The following is a 17,776-nucleotide window of genomic DNA, read 5'->3' as shown; positions in this document are numbered from 1 at the left end:
TTAGATTTTTAGTGTTAGACTATTAGGTGGGGGGATAAAGGAGAAATGCAACATTCACTCTTCTTGGTTGTAAATTTGGAGTAAGTGGGGGACCAGTCCTGAAATAAAAGTGTCTAGCTGTTAATTTATGTGAATCAGTGAGTCAGAGTTCCAAACAGTACTGTTGCTATGATGACATGGGAAACCTGTTGCTCTCAATATTTTGTGTCCAGCTGGCCTGCTGGTGCCTAAAACCAGTCAACAACATCCAGTTTGATTAGCAGCTTTACAACCTACTGCCCCTCACATAAGCCCTCAGGTAGCAGTTGGAGGTTGGCTTATGATGATGACTAAGAGCACAATACTAACTCAGTGAATACAAGGAGAAGATAACTAGAACGTTTTTCCCAGAGCGTCTTAGAAAAGCCATTTTCATTTCAATATGTAATATTTCAGTCACATGTTATTTACTTACCATTTGTAAGAATTGATGAAGTAATAGCTGGCAAAGGTTAGACACAGAAAAAACAGAAAGTGTGGAAATGCAGGAAGGGATAAATTACTGGTTTGTCTATTCAGTAGAAATTGCAGTTCCTCAAATGTTCTGCGAGTAAATAGTGAGTAAATAGTGAAATGTAAAGTCTTCCACTTCAGAGAAGAAAAGATTGTTTGTCACGTAATTCTCCCTTCATACAACCCGAACAAGAGCCGAATTGTGACTGTAACTCACCACAATTGGCTTTGTTGATACTTAAAGTTGCGGTGTGGCTGTGTTGATTGAAACACAGGGGAAAACTATCCTTAAAGAATAAAACACTTTTTATTTCTTTTGTTTGTGCCAGGCTTTAAAGATGCTTTTTAATGCTGTGAAGCTGAGTATTTTTACATTGTAGTCTGTGGGTAGTTTACGCTGGCATCAAATGATTAATCCAGGAACTGCTACTTAATTAAAACAGTACGTGGAGGATATTATATCAGCATTTGGTGTTGATTTTCTGCTGTTTATCTCTCTTATCCAGTCTGGAGACACACAACTATTACTCCCCCCATGAAACACAGTTATTTATGGAGCTGTGGATCACAGGGATCAGAAGTTAGAGCTGATACCCACATTTGTGCTCCATGTCTTTGTGTGAATGCAAACATGTTTGAGAGAAACGTTTATTCCCCAGAGGCCACTGGTCACTATGCTTGTGATATGAGTGAGATGGCCCATAACCTCAAATTAAGTCTAAACATAGTAGTTTGACTTTAATACTGTCAAATCAGACAGTTTTGGTTAGAGTTTTATTTCATTCTTTAAGTTTTCACTCTCTCTGATAGCCTTTCTTTAGTATTTAACCTCTCAAAATACATTTAGTAGTTCATCAGTAATGAAATACTTGGTAGTAGGGCTGTCATGTTATGATATGGTTATGACAGCCCAAAGATCTTATCAAGAATATCAAATCATCTATCAGTTATTTTGGATAAATACGTTATGAACATGTGCCAGTAATACAGGTCCATGAGAACACCACAGCTTGGTAGTTGTAGCTCTAAAAACATATTTAGGTCACAAAGACACAAAGTGACTGCCTTTACAAAACTAAACAAGTCAGTTTGTTTGGTTGATTTTTCACTCCTTTCTTCCAGTTCAGGCTGGGCTGCGTTCTGCTGAAGGCTGTCCCAGAGCCAGCAGAGGCAGTGAGAAATTTACTGATTTACAGTCTGCAGAGGGGAAATAACCTGCAGCACCACAACCAGAGACTACAGGAGGAGAACGAGAGACTTCGAGGAGAACAGCAACACATCACTGCAGAGTAAGTACATGCATGGATGAACACACATGCATACAAAATCGCAGTAAAGTCAACTTTACACCCAAACCACACAAACTGTGGAAGGTGCGAGTATGTAATCTTGTGCTAGCACATAGTGCACAGAAAATACAGGAATATTTTGGTCCGCACCAAAACTGTTGCTTTGTCTTCCTGTCACCGCACACTCTGTTTCAGATGTTTTGTTTTCTATCCTTGGCTCTATATAATGTCATAAAGTGTGAGCATTTTTAATATGATCATCTAGTTTAGTCCATGTTAAATGGACTGTAATTTATGTTTTGTTTTGTTTTTTACTCTCAACCTTTTACACTAGTAGGCTACCTGTTCTAAATCCTGAGTCACCATAAACTTTGTTATATTTGAAGAGGCTGAGTCAGGTTTCAAAATTCATTACAGGATAGAAACCGCTCTAGTACAGGTTACAAATGATCTCCTTAGGAATTAAAAGTCCTCTTCACACACTAAGGATAACAATAGAGTTCCACAGGGTTCCATGCTAGGACCAATTCTATTTAAAATATATATGCTTCCCTTAGGCAGTATCATCAGAAGGCATGGCATACATTTTCACCAACTTGATCTTTCCATGAAGCCAGATTACACAGACTAATTAGTATATTTGGGTTTGCTAAAGAACTTTTTTGTTTCTGTACATTCAAGACTGAAGCGTTACGTTGGTGGTAAGGAAGCCCTGGAGGCAGAGCTTTACTCTCGGTTTGTCCTGGTTCTGAATGAGAAGAAAGCAAAGATCCGCAGTCTACAGCAGGATGTCACAAAACTGGAGGAAATGAGGTGCACTGCTTATAACACATTGACTCTCAAACACTGAAGCTTTTCCAAATGTTTAAAAAGTAGATTTTTAGCTGTGAGTTTTAAGGCAAGCGTTTTTTAAAATGAAATATATGCCATAATTGCTTATTAAACAGGTCAAGGGTATTTTTCCTTAATTACAACATTCCTCTGATTTCTTTGTTGTAAAAGTTATGTTAAGCAGTCTGAGTGAATCATGTATAATGTATGGTTTCTGATACAGGAGTAATGACCAACGAAAGAAAGACTCAGTAAAGTCAGGTCAGACAAGAGGTCAGGATGATGGTGTTGAAGAGGATGATTATGGAGGCAGTACTGATGAGGACCCAGTGGAGACGCAGTCGACTCCAGCCTCCAGTTTGGGTAAGACTGGTGACACTGGGGAAAAAAGAATTAAGTACAATTTCGTCAAAACATCAAAACAAATTACTAAAAATCAAACTGGGAATCATTGTTGGTGAGTTTTTAGCTGCTTTTAAAAAGAGAATCGACTGTTCTCAAGCTCAGAGGAAGAGACTTCGAGAGTCTGGGGTTACAAAAGCTCTGTCTCCTTCAGTTCTCAGCCTTGTATGATGCACAGGCAGCAGGCCCTCAACCTGAACACCCAGTGTGAAAACTGAGTCTGAAGTTACACCAATGTTCTTGAACTGAAGATTTAGCACAAGAGGTAAGAGGACCTAGAGTTTCCATTACCTTAGCCATCAATCTGTCAGGGATACAAAAAACGAATTTCTGTTTTCTCTTCATTAAGTTGGAGAAAATTGTCATCCAAATAACTATTAATAGAGTCTAAGCGCCTATGTGGGATAGATTAGAAGTATCTTGGGGATTAAAAGAGACGTACAACTAAATCTCATCTGTGTAGCAGTGATAAGAAGTGTATTTAAAAAGGCTCAAAGTGTGTTGAAGAGTGTGTAAGTGTGTAACAGATATAACAGAAACAGTAAAGGACCCAAAACAGAACCTTGTGGCACAACGTCAATAAGAAAAGAAGGAGCAGTTCTTAGAAGCTGCCACAGAAAATTAAATAACCAAGTAAACTTAATCTTAATCTCTTAATTAATCTCTTAAATTAATCTCCAAACATTCTTGTTAAACCATTACTTTGAGGAGGAACTTGTGCTCCTTTTGTCATGACCAACTTGTTTTAGTTCATAAATAGATGTCACGATATTTTCCTTGCGAATTTACTGAAAGATTCCTAGCTTTTAATATCATTGATGGTAAGCTTTTCTGGTTTAGTGGTAACTAAACAGGTAGAAACCATAACACCACCACAATGTTTTACAGATGTAATTATGCCAAATTCTGTTATTGTCTTTTCTCCAAACTGAACACTTATTTAAAGTAAACATGCTATTTTGGCCACATCCATCCAGAACATTGTCTCGTGGCTCATCTATGTCATCTTTAGTAAACTGTAGATGAGCAGCAGCGTTCTTTTTGGAGAGCAGTGCTTTCTCCTTCTAGCCCTGCCCTAAACACCAGAGAACCTCAGGGCCTTCAGAGTTACCTTGTCTTCCTTCGTGACCTCCCTGACTCACGTAGAGGGTAATCTTCAAGTCATTTCGTTGAATAAAAACAAGGTGCTCACCTGTACTGGATCATCCCATTGATTAAAAGGCCTGACTCTAATTTCTGCTATAAATTTGCTGGTAATCCTAGAGGTTTGCATACTTTTTCTCCTCACTCATATGTATTCTCAGGAAAATTTTTGTTTCATTTCTTTTACTGGTTTCAGTTTGTCTACTTTTAGATCTTGCACATATATTATTAAATATAAAAAAAATCATGAAGCCATGTCCATTTTAATCTGAGTCTTACTTACATATTTTTGTACTTTGGAGTTTGGCGGAGAAGTGCTTTTACCGTTTTTTTTTTTACTTTGCTAGCTGATGGAAAACACCTGTTAAGATGAGTGTGACATGTCACTGAGAGCAGATGTGAAACACCACCACCTTCACATTTATTGCTCTAAAGTTGGCAAACCAGCAAACGTTGGGCATTTCCACACTTTGACTTGTCAGCTATGGCTTAAAATACATCATTGGGAGCTGTTGTCGTGGGAGCTAAGTGTGTTTGGACTATCAAGAGACTTTGTTTTCCTACTCAGAAACTAACCATGACCTCAGTTAGCAGTTATGCAATGCAGAGTAGTGTGCGTCCATGTAATGACTTCAATAAACACCTTTAAATGTGTGGTGGAAGCAGGGCAGACGGCAGTTTTGGAAGCCTCAGTGTATATCCCCGACTCCATTAATGAGAGGTGAGCAATTATTGAACAGTCATCAGCCTTTCCCTTGCCCAGTGGTCTGCTGGTGTTGTTAACCTGCCAGCTAAGAAGCCCTGTTAACTGCCAATCATATTAAAAATGAAACCAATCACAACATTGTTGTCCCTTCAGGCTGTGTGCTAGCCAACATTAATGCCTTAACCTGAGTCCTACATACAGAACAAATAGAGAAGGTGCCAAAACCCTGAGACCAGTCAGAAGATCGTACTCAGTCTAAAAAGATCAGTTTTGACTTTGGAAGTAACTTGTCTGCTGAATGGAAAGATTGTGTCACAAATATGATTAATTCAGTGCCAGAACTGTTTTCACAGCATGAGTTAGATTTTGGACAGACAGAAAAAGTACACCACCAAATAAAGCTTAGTGAGGAAACGCCTCCAAGAACTACTCGACATTGGAGTGATACGAGAATCTGAATCTCCTTTTGCCGCCCCAATTGTAGTTGTCAGGAAAAAGGACGGGTCTGGTAGTTTGTGCATCAATTAAAGGAGGCTAAACCTCTAAACCATAAAGATGCATACACACTTCCCAATCTAGAGGAAGCATTTTCAGCTCTGGCAGGGTCAAAATGGTTCTCAGTCTTGGATCTCAAGTTCGGATACTATCGGATTGAAATGTTGGAGTCAGACAAGCAGAAAATTGCCTTAATGTATCCCTTTGGGTTCTGGGAATTTAATAAGCATTTCAAAGGCTCATGGAGCGGTGTATGGGTCTGATGAATCGTAAGGAGGTCCTCGTCTTTATTGATGATCTCATTATTTTCTTGTTATCCCTTGAAGAGCATGAACAGTGCCTGAAGAGAGTCCTGTTGAAATTGAAAAAGTTTGGCTTGAAATTAGCACCCGGCTGAGATATTTAAATATCTCAGTTAAGTACCTCAGCCATATAGCATCAGAGTATGGAGTCGAAACAGATACAGAGAAAATCAAAGCCCTCACAACTTGGCCCATCTCCACCAACTTTAAGGAGCTAAGAATCTTTTTTGGGCTTTGCTGGGTATTACCGGGGATTCATCCAGGACTACTCTAATATTTTAAGGCCATTAAATGAGCTAACCGCCGGTTACCTACCAATAAAAAAAGGGGAAGAAAAGATCCACAAAGCAATAAAGGTCTGTATACCAAAAGAGCCATTTGGCCAGAGATGGACTCACAAATGATCTGTTTGAACCTTTACCTCACCCCCAGTGTTGGGTTTTGCAGGCCCCAAACTCCCATATATCCTCCGCACGGACGCTAGTACCATTGACCTCGATGCAGCTCTTTACCAACTTCAGGATGGACAGTTGAGGGCCATAGCGTTTGCTAGCAGAGGACTTGATCAGTGTGTGTGAGTGTGATGTCTGTCGGAAGTGTAGACGTGAGAGGGCAGCCCCTCTCATGAACATTCAGACAGGTGGACCCCTCGAGTTACTCTTTATAGTTTATCTATCTATTGAGCCAGAGCAGTCTAACACAAAAGATGTATTAGTTATGATTGATGACTTCACTAAGTTCGCAATGGCTGTCCCTACACCCAATCAATGAGCATGCACTGTTGCAAAAGTCTTCTGGGAAAAGTTTATTGTTCATAACGGTGTCCCAGACAGACTTAAGCGATCAGGGCCCCGATTTTGAATTGAACAAAATAAGCAAACTATGCAAGATTGATGGCATGAAAAAGATACGTACAACGCTGTATCATCCCAGAGCCAATGCCGTTGAGAGGTTCTATAGGACGCTCCTCCAAATGCTTGGTACTTTGAGTGACAATGAAAAGTTGCATTGGAAAGAATATGTAAAACCTCTAGTACATTGGTTCTCAAACTTTTCACAATGAGTGCCACCTCATAAAATATATGGCTCTTAAAGTACCACCTTTATGAACAACATTAAAGTACAGTAGTATAGGCCTATTTAACACCATATACAGTTTACACTAGAGATGGACCGATCCGATATTACGTATCGGTATCGGTCCGATACTGACCTAAATTACTGGATCGGATATCGGAGAGAAATAAAAAATGTAATCCGAAACATTAAATATCAAAAAAGCACCTCACAAAACTTGCGACACGGCGTAACTTGGCTCATAACCGTAGCAAGTCGGAGCAGTATGCTCACGTGATAGAGCGGCTGTGGCGTGCAAGACCTGTCGGTGGTCTGGTTGAGCATTTTGAGCCTCGCTACCAAACTGGCATTTCATCTCTGAGAAAGTTATCCCAGAGAGAAGTAAAGCAAGTGTGTAAGTTTATCTCTGAATGTTTGTAAAGCATTCCAGCGTTAAGCTTAACAACTGATATATGGAGCGACTGCCTCTTCTCTCTCCCTCTCCTGCTGCTACTTCAATCGTGAAACTGATCAATGATCAGCTGATCGGCTTTTCTGTCGCAAGTCCGTCTCTCTTGCTTGTTTTTGGCCCACTTCACGCCAGAAAGAGGAAACAACAACTGAACAACAGCAGCACGTTTAAGCTTGATAATCTGTTGTTAGAATTTATTTAATATTACTTTGTACACCAGGATCTTTTTCTACGTAGCTGACGGCTGGTAACTGTGCAGGGGCGGATCTAGAACAGTTTAGCCAGGGGGGCCGATAAGGCATTAACAGGGAAAAGGGAGCACAAAGACATACTTTTCTTTCTTATTCTCATTTAAAATATCTAGCTTTTAATAAATAATTATCTGAATCTTACACCCAAAGTTTTAATCTTATGTAAAATGTATAGAAGTCCATGATTGTATATAGTAACTATTAAGTCTAATATACCCTAGTAAGCTATAGTACTTTTTCCTTTGGGAAGATACCATCTGTGCAGTCTGCAGTTCTGTCGAAGAAAGATGCTGAATCTATTTAATTATTCTTGAAAAAAAAATGATTTCTGTGCATTTTTTTTTCACATTGCATCAAATTAAAGTTGATTACGTCGATTAAGCGTCATGAGGTGGGGGGTGGTTCCCTATTTTTTTTTTTTTTTTTTGCTGGGAGTTTGCAACCCTATTAGTTAGGTTGCTTACTCTTTAAAATACCAGAATAGGGAGGATGGAGTAGGTTTAAGTTTATTAGATTGATCAGTATTGCTGAACTATGAAATATTTTCGGTGCAGTATATTTTTTGCATACAGGTATAACCGAATAGCTTTAGTGTTTTGTTTGTAATTTGAGTTTGAACTTATACAAAATGCAGCAAGATATTAAAAAAAAAAACAAAAAAAACAGTTTTATTGATTAAAAAACACTATATCGGATTCATATCTGTATCGGCCGATATCCAAATTTATGATATCGGTATCGGACATAAAAAAGTGGAATCGTGCCATCTCTAGTTTACACAAGACAATTTTACTTCTTATATGAATGTAATTTTTTTTAACTGTCATAAACAGGATGTGACAAGTAATAATAATAACAACTGTACGGCTTTAAAACATTCACAGCAGGTGGGATATCCGGTCTTTAAGTGATGACATATGAACCCTGCTTCCGTGTCCAAACTACTCTAATGATGTGATGCGTTAAGTTCAAAGCTATTATCTAGTTTTGCTTCTCTCCGCGAATGTTTGGTTGTAGAAAGTCAGGGCTTAGAGGTGGTGCCATTTCATGCTACTGTGGTCTCATCTTGTGAGATCGGGGAGCAAATTATTGTATCTTTCCATGGTTTATTTGCACTTTTTATGAGTTCACTGTAAGTAAAACATGTCTAACCTTTACTGAAGAAATAGTTTACAATGTTTTGTACTTTATTTTGCTGAAAAACATTTTTATTCAGAATGTTTTTTTTAAATTGTAAACATTTAAACTATTGAGATTAACACTGAAGAAGCATTTAAAACCAATGTGAAGATTTTTACATCACTATTTTATTTTCCATTGTAAACAAGGCTAATGTTACAAGCAGTACTTTTATGTGCTACCAAATATTGAAGTGTAATTATTTGAAAACTTGGTGTGTCCTATTTCACTGACAGGTCAGGTTTGTTTGTTTGTTTGTTTGTTTGTTTTTTTAAAATTGTGTTAGATGGATTCCACACCCTTTCGACTTTCAAACCTTTGTTGAAGTCTCATTCATTTCACTGCTTCTGTACATAGCCAAACCTTCTGGTCCAAATCATTTGAGCTCCTTTAAAGGTTTTGGTGAAGTAAATCAAGTTAAGTTTTTTTTTTAAGTAACTATAGTATTACATAAGCAGCTTCTACCACTGACATTACCCTTCATCAGCCACTAGATTTTTACTCCCAGATGGCATGGATGTAATTAGTGTGCCAAGTATGTAAGTGTAAGTAGTGAACATAAGTTAGCAATAAAGACACTGCAAGAGGTTTTTAGGGGACTTTTGCCTTTCATGATTTTTCCACTTTGAAATGGTTTACTTCCAGATTAGATTTCTTTTTTATACGTCAATAATTTTTGGATGCTATTTTCCTTGCTGGGCTTTCCCTTCCCATCACCAGGCAAAACTTGCACCATTTGTGTTTTTTCTGTTGCCACGACAATGACTCAGATGGCTAGTAGGGAAGGGGGGCGTGAAGGGGTAAAGTGAATTCGGGGAATATTGTAGTGTTGCTGTGTGTCTGCATGGATCTGTTTTGTGTAGTGTAGAAAGTGCTGCTAAGGTTCAAAATGTGTTACTTAAACATTAGATTAGTTGGTGATCCCATTTAAGGTTGGGAAATGTGTGTAAGATTCTTTCAGTGGGCTAATCCAATGGGACTAGTAGCAAAAACCACCCGTTCTGCACTTCTTCCAATCCTTCATCCTGTATTTAGCTGTGACTCAAACCATTAAGTTACAGATGACATCCACTGAACGTGACACAGTGAAAACAAAAACAAATAGAGACCGCATCATTGCTTTTGCAGGGGGGCAATTAAATGAACATAATATATACAAAAATCCAAAGAACTGGGGTTTAAAACACATAGATGTATATAGTTGCTGTATGTGTGACAATGTTGGTGCAAAGTTTTGTTTAGACTGGCCCACTGGTTAAGGAGGAGATGGTGTCCATACTGTACAAAGATTATCATCAGGATAGGAAGATTGCTCTCATTTTGTTTGACTACTGTTTTTCACTCTCCTGACTCCATGCTCTTCTCAGAATCACCGACTCCGGGACCACTGGATGAAAGCCTGAGTGACCTCACGGATGTGGCCCCGTCTCGCAAACGGCGCTTTCGTCACCTCAGGGCCCCAGAGGCTGCAGTAAAGCGACCAAACCCAGAGACATCTCAGAGAAAAAGGTATGAGTGTCTCTGCGCTGCCTCATTCACATCAAGATCACTGCTGGTTATGCTGCTGTACTTCGTTTTGTATTCAGAGTAGCTCCTCCAACTTAACATCGCTGCCTTTAGTTTCAAACAAATCATCTAGGTCTGTTAAAATGTGTTCAGATGTGACAGGGAGGGACAGCTCCACCTGAAATAACACATTCTATATCAATGAACTTGATTGTCATAATTCACACACACACACACGTCCCTCTATTGCTGAGGAACTAAAAGCAGAGCACAAAGAGCTTGATCTGTTTTTTAATCATTCAATGTCCCAGTCCTTTCTGCTGTGTCATATTTTCCTTTCCTTCACATCCATCATCCCTTCTCTTCAGGGGTGGATCTAGAAGGTTGGTATGGGGTGGTATGTGCCATCCTAAAATTAATAAATCTCTTTCCACACCAAGTGCACCCTAGTTTTGCATATGACAGTGTTGTTTATTAAAATAAGATAGCATTAACACTTTGAGCCTAGTTACAGTTAACAGTGAATATAAATTCTAAAACTGAATATATTGCATAGTGTCCACCCCCTCCACAATTAACAAGTGGTTCAGCCCATAGCGCAGACTGGCTTTTTTTTTTTTCTTGTTTTCAGTAGCATGTGATGCCTGTGATTGTGCCAGAGCACATTTTGAACAACACCATGGGAATTTCAGATTTCACACAGGTGGTTGGCTGTTACACTCTGGAAATGGAATGAAGATGAATGTTATTAACCCTCTGGGGTCCACGGACATGCCGCACCTCCAAATCACATGACTGATATAAACTGACATCATGCTGCAACAAGCTGCAGCCGCGCAGAGTCTCAGCCGGTGTTTATGACAGGCCACTAAATCCAGAATTTTATGATTAGAAAGCATATATAAGCAATGCTTTTTTCTAAATACTATTGTCACGTTTTTTTTTTTTTTTTCTTTTTTAAAAAACATTTTCTAATGACAGCGCAAAAACAGTAAAAAGAAAAAATAGCCTCCTCTTTCCTATTGGTGGAAAAATGTACCATGTCGACCAATTAAAAAAAGTCAACACGTGGGATTTGGTTGTTTAGGAAGATGGGCACGTTTTGGGAGTGACGGCAGAGAGACAGAGCGAGCGAGTGAGTAAGACAGAGAGAGATAGAGATATCGATAGCGATTAGATTTGGGAGATTTGTGATGTTTATCGTGGAGTGTGTAGTTAGTGTGTTGTGTAGTCGTTGTTTTGTTTTGTGTCAGTGAGGGCACTAATGACTTATTGTGACACCTGATTGTTCTCTAAGTTTAGTTAGAGTAGTATTTTTAAATGGTTGTACAAAATTTAACAAACAGCAGGTGTATTGGCTGCAAAATGTGTGCATAAGTTTTCCAAAATGAACAATTTATATTTGCATTTCAAGTTCTAAAAATAATTTACTAAACATGTCTGTGGTTTTTACAGTAAAAAAAAAACAAAAAACCTACTACTAGGATTTTATGTCTTTTGTGTGATTTCAGATGAGTTGTGATAATACAGTATGTCAATGAAAAAATAACTGTAAATTTAGACATGTGAAGTTGTGCTGAAAAGAATGATACCAAGCAAGGCAAAGCAAACAAATAAAATGAAACAATTTAAAGGTGAAATGCAAATGTAAAATCAAAAGGAGTCAAAAATAGTCATTTATATTTTGGACCTCAGAGGGTTAACTCAACAAATCATGAAAAATTAGGTGTAAAATTTTGTTCATGACAGTGCAAATTTCTGACGTTTTGTGGAACAATTTGATTTTTTTCTAACAAAAAACTGTGTGAAACTCAAGTTAGCTAGTTGAGCTACATATTTATTTATTATACAGGCTATACAGTACATAAAATCAAAATTTGCACGTATTATGTAACTAAAATGTTTAATTATGTGGGCTACAGAAAATAATTAAGTTATAGACTATATTTATGGAAAAATGTGTATACTTACTGCATTTGAATCATTTTAACAATATGTAACCACCTGCATATGTGTTTAGGAAAAAAAAGACTTTGATTTTGCCACCCCATTTGTTTTCCTTCTCACCCTAAGAAAATTTCTCTAGATCTGCCCCTGATCTTACCCCTTGGTAGTTACTTTAATAAAAAATATCAAACATTCACTGTAGGGAATCATCTTTATGCTGTGTTATTAAGCCCAGTGTGTAGAGACAACTAAAGGAGGCCCCTACTGCCTTGCTTTTAATTTTTAAGGCACTTTTTTGCATGGAAGCCACATCCTTCCTTTATATACAGTCTATGCAATGTGCAGATTTGGATAAATGTTTGTAACACAAATTTTGGATTAGGATTCAGATATATGTGTTCACTTTTAAAAGAACGTGCTTTATTTTTACATAAGTGGATAATATTTTTTTTTCATAATCAACCCTTTTAATATCTTGGATATCAGTGAATGCCGTTATTGTCTGGTTTGAAGACAGTTTGGAGTGGGGCTGCTAGGATGGGGTGGGGGATTGTCAAAGGAGGTCTAGCATGTGAAGTGAGGAGCCAAAGAAACAATTGTGCAACTCTCTTCTATTCTCCTCGCTGTTGTTTCTATAGCCCCTCTTTTCAAGCTCAGTCAGACCATCACACTGCTCTGAAAGCCCCATTGCTGCACATCCAAAACCTCTCAATACCATTGCTCTTGTTCCCGTTTCATCCATTTGCCAGCTTCTTTTGGAGGTGTCTGTTTAGAAAATATTCTTAAAAGCATGTCTCAATCTGACATTGTTTCTGTAGCAGTCCCTACCAACAGAGTAAATATACTGTGTCCAAGTTTCTCAGAGTGCCAGTGACTGTAAAACGTGCCACATGGAGATAAGTGTTGCCATCCATTTAAAGCTGCTGTCAGGATTTGGTACTGCTGCCCATTACCAGCTCTGCCTTCTCTAACAAGAAGCAGCAGTGAGCTAATGTACAGTTGTAGCTGCTGGATGTTTGATCACTGCAGTGGCTGCTAAAACTGCCCCCCCTCTGAGCTGGCACACACAGCAGAAAAGAGGCCCTTCTCCTGGTGGTGGCTATTAACCACTGTTACCTCCACAGAGAAGATGGAGACCAGGATGAGGAAAAGTTAACATAGTAAGAGAGCCACATAAACAGAAGCATGGCTGGCAATGTAAAAGAGTGCTCAGCATTTTGGGAAATTCCTTTTTGTGTCACTTAACCTCACTGTGACTCCAGCAGCACCAAGCAGGTGTATAAAAGCAGTCAAGTTTGTATTTAACAAAATATTTATACTTGAATGATATATAGATTAGAGATCAGTGGCTTAACAAAGAACCCATTTATGTCAAATTGGTCAGGTAAAAGGACTGAAAATGTGTGATAAAGCAGGCAATGCCAAAAGGAACAATTTTAAAGACCTACAGGAAGCTGCAGAGCTGTTGCTCAAGCGCACTTGAGCACAAAAATACAAGAAAGTCTGACTCCTTGGATACAAACTGTGAAGAAGTGAGTTTTTCACAGTACTGCAGGCTAGCAGCTGTTCTGCTCTTTGCAGTAAATATGTATTCCTACAATAAACTAACCATTTCCCATATTCTCTTCTTTACTTCACTAATACACATATTTCTAACCCAAAACTCTTTATTTGATGAAAGAAAGAAGGATTTCTCAGTTTCTCTGAAAATAAAGAGAGGTTTTCAGTTTACTACCCCATCTCCCTCTCCTGATCTTTGAACATGTAGTTAGGATATAATTGTTTGTGTACACAGAGGACTGTTTTCCCATGAAAGGAAACTAAAAGAAAGTTACAGTGAAATCCTTCCTCCCTTTTACACATGGACTGGTTCTGTAAACGATCAAATATCGCTCCAAGCCATCACAGATAATCACTACAAGCCATGGCACTGTGAGGGTCTCACAAGTGTTTTCATTTTGATTTATACAGGGATCAACACAGATTTAATACATCCTTTGTCCTTTGAAAACAGTCTAATTCATATATATATATATATATATATATATATATATATAATTTTTTTTTTTTTTTTTAGGTTTAAAAAATATGGGGTGGCTGTAGCTCAGGTGGCAGCGCAGGTCAGCCACTAATCAGAAGGTCGGTGGTTCGATCCCAGGCTGCCTTCTGGCTGCATGCCAAATATCCTTGGGCAAGATACTAACCCCGTGTTTGCCTACTGGTGGTGGTCAGAGGGCCCGGTGGTGCCAGTGTCCGGCAGCCTCGCCTCTGTCAGTGCGCCCCAGGGCAGCTGTGGCTACAATGTAGCTTGCCATCGCCTGTGTGTGAATGGGTGAATGACTGAATGTAGTGTGAAGCGCTTTGGGGTCCTTAGGGACTAGAAAAGCGCTATACAAATGCAGGCCATTTACCATTTACCATTTAAAGCTAATTAATCCAAAACACCTGCATAGTGGGCTTTTAAATGGTCTCTTAGAAGAGGCTGGATGTTCCCAAAGTGCTCTATCAAAGCACATTAATAGAAAGTTACGTGGAAGGGAAAGGTGCACAAGCAGCAGGGATGACCACAGCCTTCAGAGGATTGTCAGGAAAAGGACATTCAAAAGTGTGTGGGACCTTCACAAGGAGTGGACTGAGTTAGTACATTAGGAGCCACGGCACACAGACGGATCCTGGACATGGGCTTCAAATGTCGTATTCCTCTTATCAAGCCGCACCTGAACAACAAACATCAGAAGCATCTTACCTTGGCTAAAGGAAAAAAAGAACTGGTCTGTTGCTGGTCTAAAGTCCTCTTTTCTGATGAGAGCAAATTTCGCATCTCATATGGAAACCAAGTTCCCAGAGTCTGGAGGAAGTCTTCCACAGTCTGTGTTGAATTGGGGAGCCATGTCATCTGCTGGTGCTGGTCTGCTGTGCTTTATTAAATCCAGAGTCAGTGCAGCAGTCTACAGGGACATTTTGGAGCACTTCATACTTCGTTCCGCAGACCAGCTTTATGGAAAGGCTGACTTCATTTTCCAGCTGGACTTGGCACCTGCCCACATTGCCAAAAGTACCCAAAACCTGGTTCAATGACACTGAGATTACTGTTCTTGGTTGACCAGCAAACTTGCCTGACCTGAACCCCAGAGAGAATTTATGAGGCATTGCCAACAAAAAGATGAGAGACATGAGGCCGAACAATGCAGAAGAGCTGAAGGTTGCTAATTAAGCAACCTAGTCTTCCAAAGGCTGATAGCATCCATGCCATGCTGCATTGAGGCAGTAATTCATGCAAAAGGGGTCCAAACCAAGTACTGCATACATATGTATGATCATACTTTTTAGAGGTCCAACAGTTCTCTATTTAAAATCCTTGTTTTATTCATTTCATACAATATTCTAATTTTCTGAGATTTTGAAATTGGGGTTTTCATAAGTTGTAAGCCATAATCATCAAAATAAAAAATAAAAAATAAAGGAATGAGTCTATATCATATTTTAGTTTGAACTTTTAAGTTGAATTATTGAAATAAATGAACTTTTGCACGATATTCTAAATTTTTGAGTTTCACCTGTGTACGTACACACACACACACACACACATAACTCTCAATGGTCATGAGAATTTGCATATTAATAATCAAGGAACTGACCTGCCAGCCCATTGTTCATTCAGTGGTGCTAGTTTCAGTCATTGTGCAAATATAAGATTGGGGAAACCTGCTTTCAGCTGAGGCTGAAGAAGTCACTTGGATGAACGGTTCTCCCACTGAAAACACTATCTCCCGATGAACAGAATCATCGTTTTGGGATATGCACCAGATAAGTTTGATATTGCTACATAGAGAAATCACATTATAAAACAGCTTTCAGTTTTTGATATATCGGCTGCCTAATGTGCCTTATCTACAAAGCTGTAGTCTTCAGTGGAAATGCAGAACAAAGGTTTTGGACATTATCCTTGTAAATAAAGTTTCCAGGTGGGAATGCTGCTAAAGTACTTTAAAAGGAGTTCATACGCCTATGGCTTTGCCAAAGTTAACCATTTAGCTATAACACGCTCATTAATGGCAGAGGTTGTATGCCCCCACCCTCCTGTCACTCCTGCTTTCTTGCTAAGCTAATATATGTTTCTATTCATCAAGATGTAGCAAAGAAATGTGGAGACTCTTAAAGCACTAGTGTGACCAGCTGGCCCACATTTGTGTTTTCCTTATCACTTTTTCTCCCTTGATCCCCTCTTGATTTCTTTTCTCTGTTACCCATCGAGCTTTCATGATCCCCTTTTGTCCTCTCTTATCTCCACACTTAAACATCACATGGTGTCACCATGGTTTCTAAAAGGCTGATCATTTAAATTTTGTGAGCCCTTTAAATCTTTTAATGTAGCATAGAACAATAGTCACACGAAGAAAAGAAAAATTACAAAACCAGTATTTATTGATGAAACGATTTCATGTTTTGGGTTTTTTTGTTGTTTTTTTTTTTCTCAGAACCTCACATGAAGATGACCTGCACCACCTGGGTTCATGTGGCCTGTATATTCATATTCAAATAACCACAAAGAGAAAAATACACAAGAGACACAGAAAGCCGCAGAGTCAAAACCGGAAAGGCATAACAGTGAGAAGAAAGAATCATGACAGACGCAGAAGCAGGAAACTTCTTATGGACAGGGGCGGATCTAGAGAAATTTGTTTAGGGTGGCATGGAAATCAAATGGGGTGGCAAATCAAAGCCTTTTTTTTTTTTTTTAAAAAAACACATATGCAGGCCTGACAACAGGTGTATCACTCCTCCGGTTTTCCACCTCAAGACAGTGTTTTCATTGCGATCTGCTTTTGTGACATTCATTAGTACCCTCACTGACACACAAAACAAAACAACGACCACACAACACACTAACTACACACTCCACGCTAAACGTCACAAAACTCTCACATCTCAAAACTCGCTTTCTCTCTCTCGCTCACTCCTAAAACTTGCCCCTCTTCCTAAACAAAGAAATACCACCTGTTGCTATTTTTCTATTGGTCGACATGGTACATTTTTTCACCAATAGGAGAGAGGTGGCTTCTTTTCTTTCTTTACTGTTTTCGGGCTCTCCTCAGAAAATGCTTTCTTTAGCATTTCTTCCTGCACAAACGTGATGATAGTATTCAGAAAAAAAGCATTGCTTATGTATGTGTGTGTGTGTGTGTGTGTGTGTATATATATATATATATATATATATATATATATATATATATATATATATATATATATATAAAATTGTAAATCTGGGTTTAGTGGCTTGCCATTAAAATTTAAAACTGGTGTTCACTTTGGAGTCTGAACCTTCAAAACAAGCTGAAATGCAGATTCAGGGTGGCTGCAGCTTGTTGCTATGTCAGCTTAAATCAGTCATGTGATTTGGAGGTGTGTTGTGTCCTTTGACCCCAGAGTGTTAATAACATTCACCTTCTTTCCATTTCCAAACAACCAGCCACTTGTGTGAAATGTGAAATTCCCATGGTGTTGTTCAAAAGGTGCTCTGGCACAGTCATAGGCATCACTTGCTTCTAAAAATAAGAAAAAAAAAACCATTTGTTAATGGTGAGTTGGGGGGGAGGGCACTACGTAATATATTCAGTTTTAGAATTTATATTCAGTGTTAACTGTTGCTACGCTCAAAGTGTTAATGCTATCTTATTATAATAAACAACATTGTCATGTGCAAA

General features: G+C 38.7%; 1 protein-coding gene across 4 annotated transcripts in view; it reads left to right on the top strand.

Annotated features, from left to right (window-relative positions):
* Positions 1-17,776, top strand: part of xrcc4 (X-ray repair complementing defective repair in Chinese hamster cells 4) — a 28,766-nt gene that overhangs the window by 9,965 nt on the left and 1,025 nt on the right. For all 4 annotated transcript variants that reach the window (XM_040048641.1, XM_040048643.1, XM_040048639.1 and 1 more), the window contains exons 4-7: positions 1,615-1,781; positions 2,463-2,594; positions 2,836-2,975; positions 9,986-10,127. In XM_040048641.1, coding sequence (XP_039904575.1) covers positions 1,615-1,781; positions 2,463-2,594; positions 2,836-2,975; positions 9,986-10,127 — 581 coding nt within the window. The remainder of the gene's footprint in view (positions 1-1,614; positions 1,782-2,462; positions 2,595-2,835; positions 2,976-9,985; positions 10,128-17,776) is intronic.

This window comes from Simochromis diagramma, unplaced genomic scaffold, assembly GCF_900408965.1.
Source record: "Simochromis diagramma unplaced genomic scaffold, fSimDia1.1 OVJJ01000683.1, whole genome shotgun sequence".
NCBI classification, from domain to species: Eukaryota; Metazoa; Chordata; class Actinopteri; order Cichliformes; family Cichlidae; genus Simochromis; species Simochromis diagramma.
Note: the sequence above shows the minus strand (reverse complement) of the source record. Positions and strands in the feature narration are given on the sequence as shown.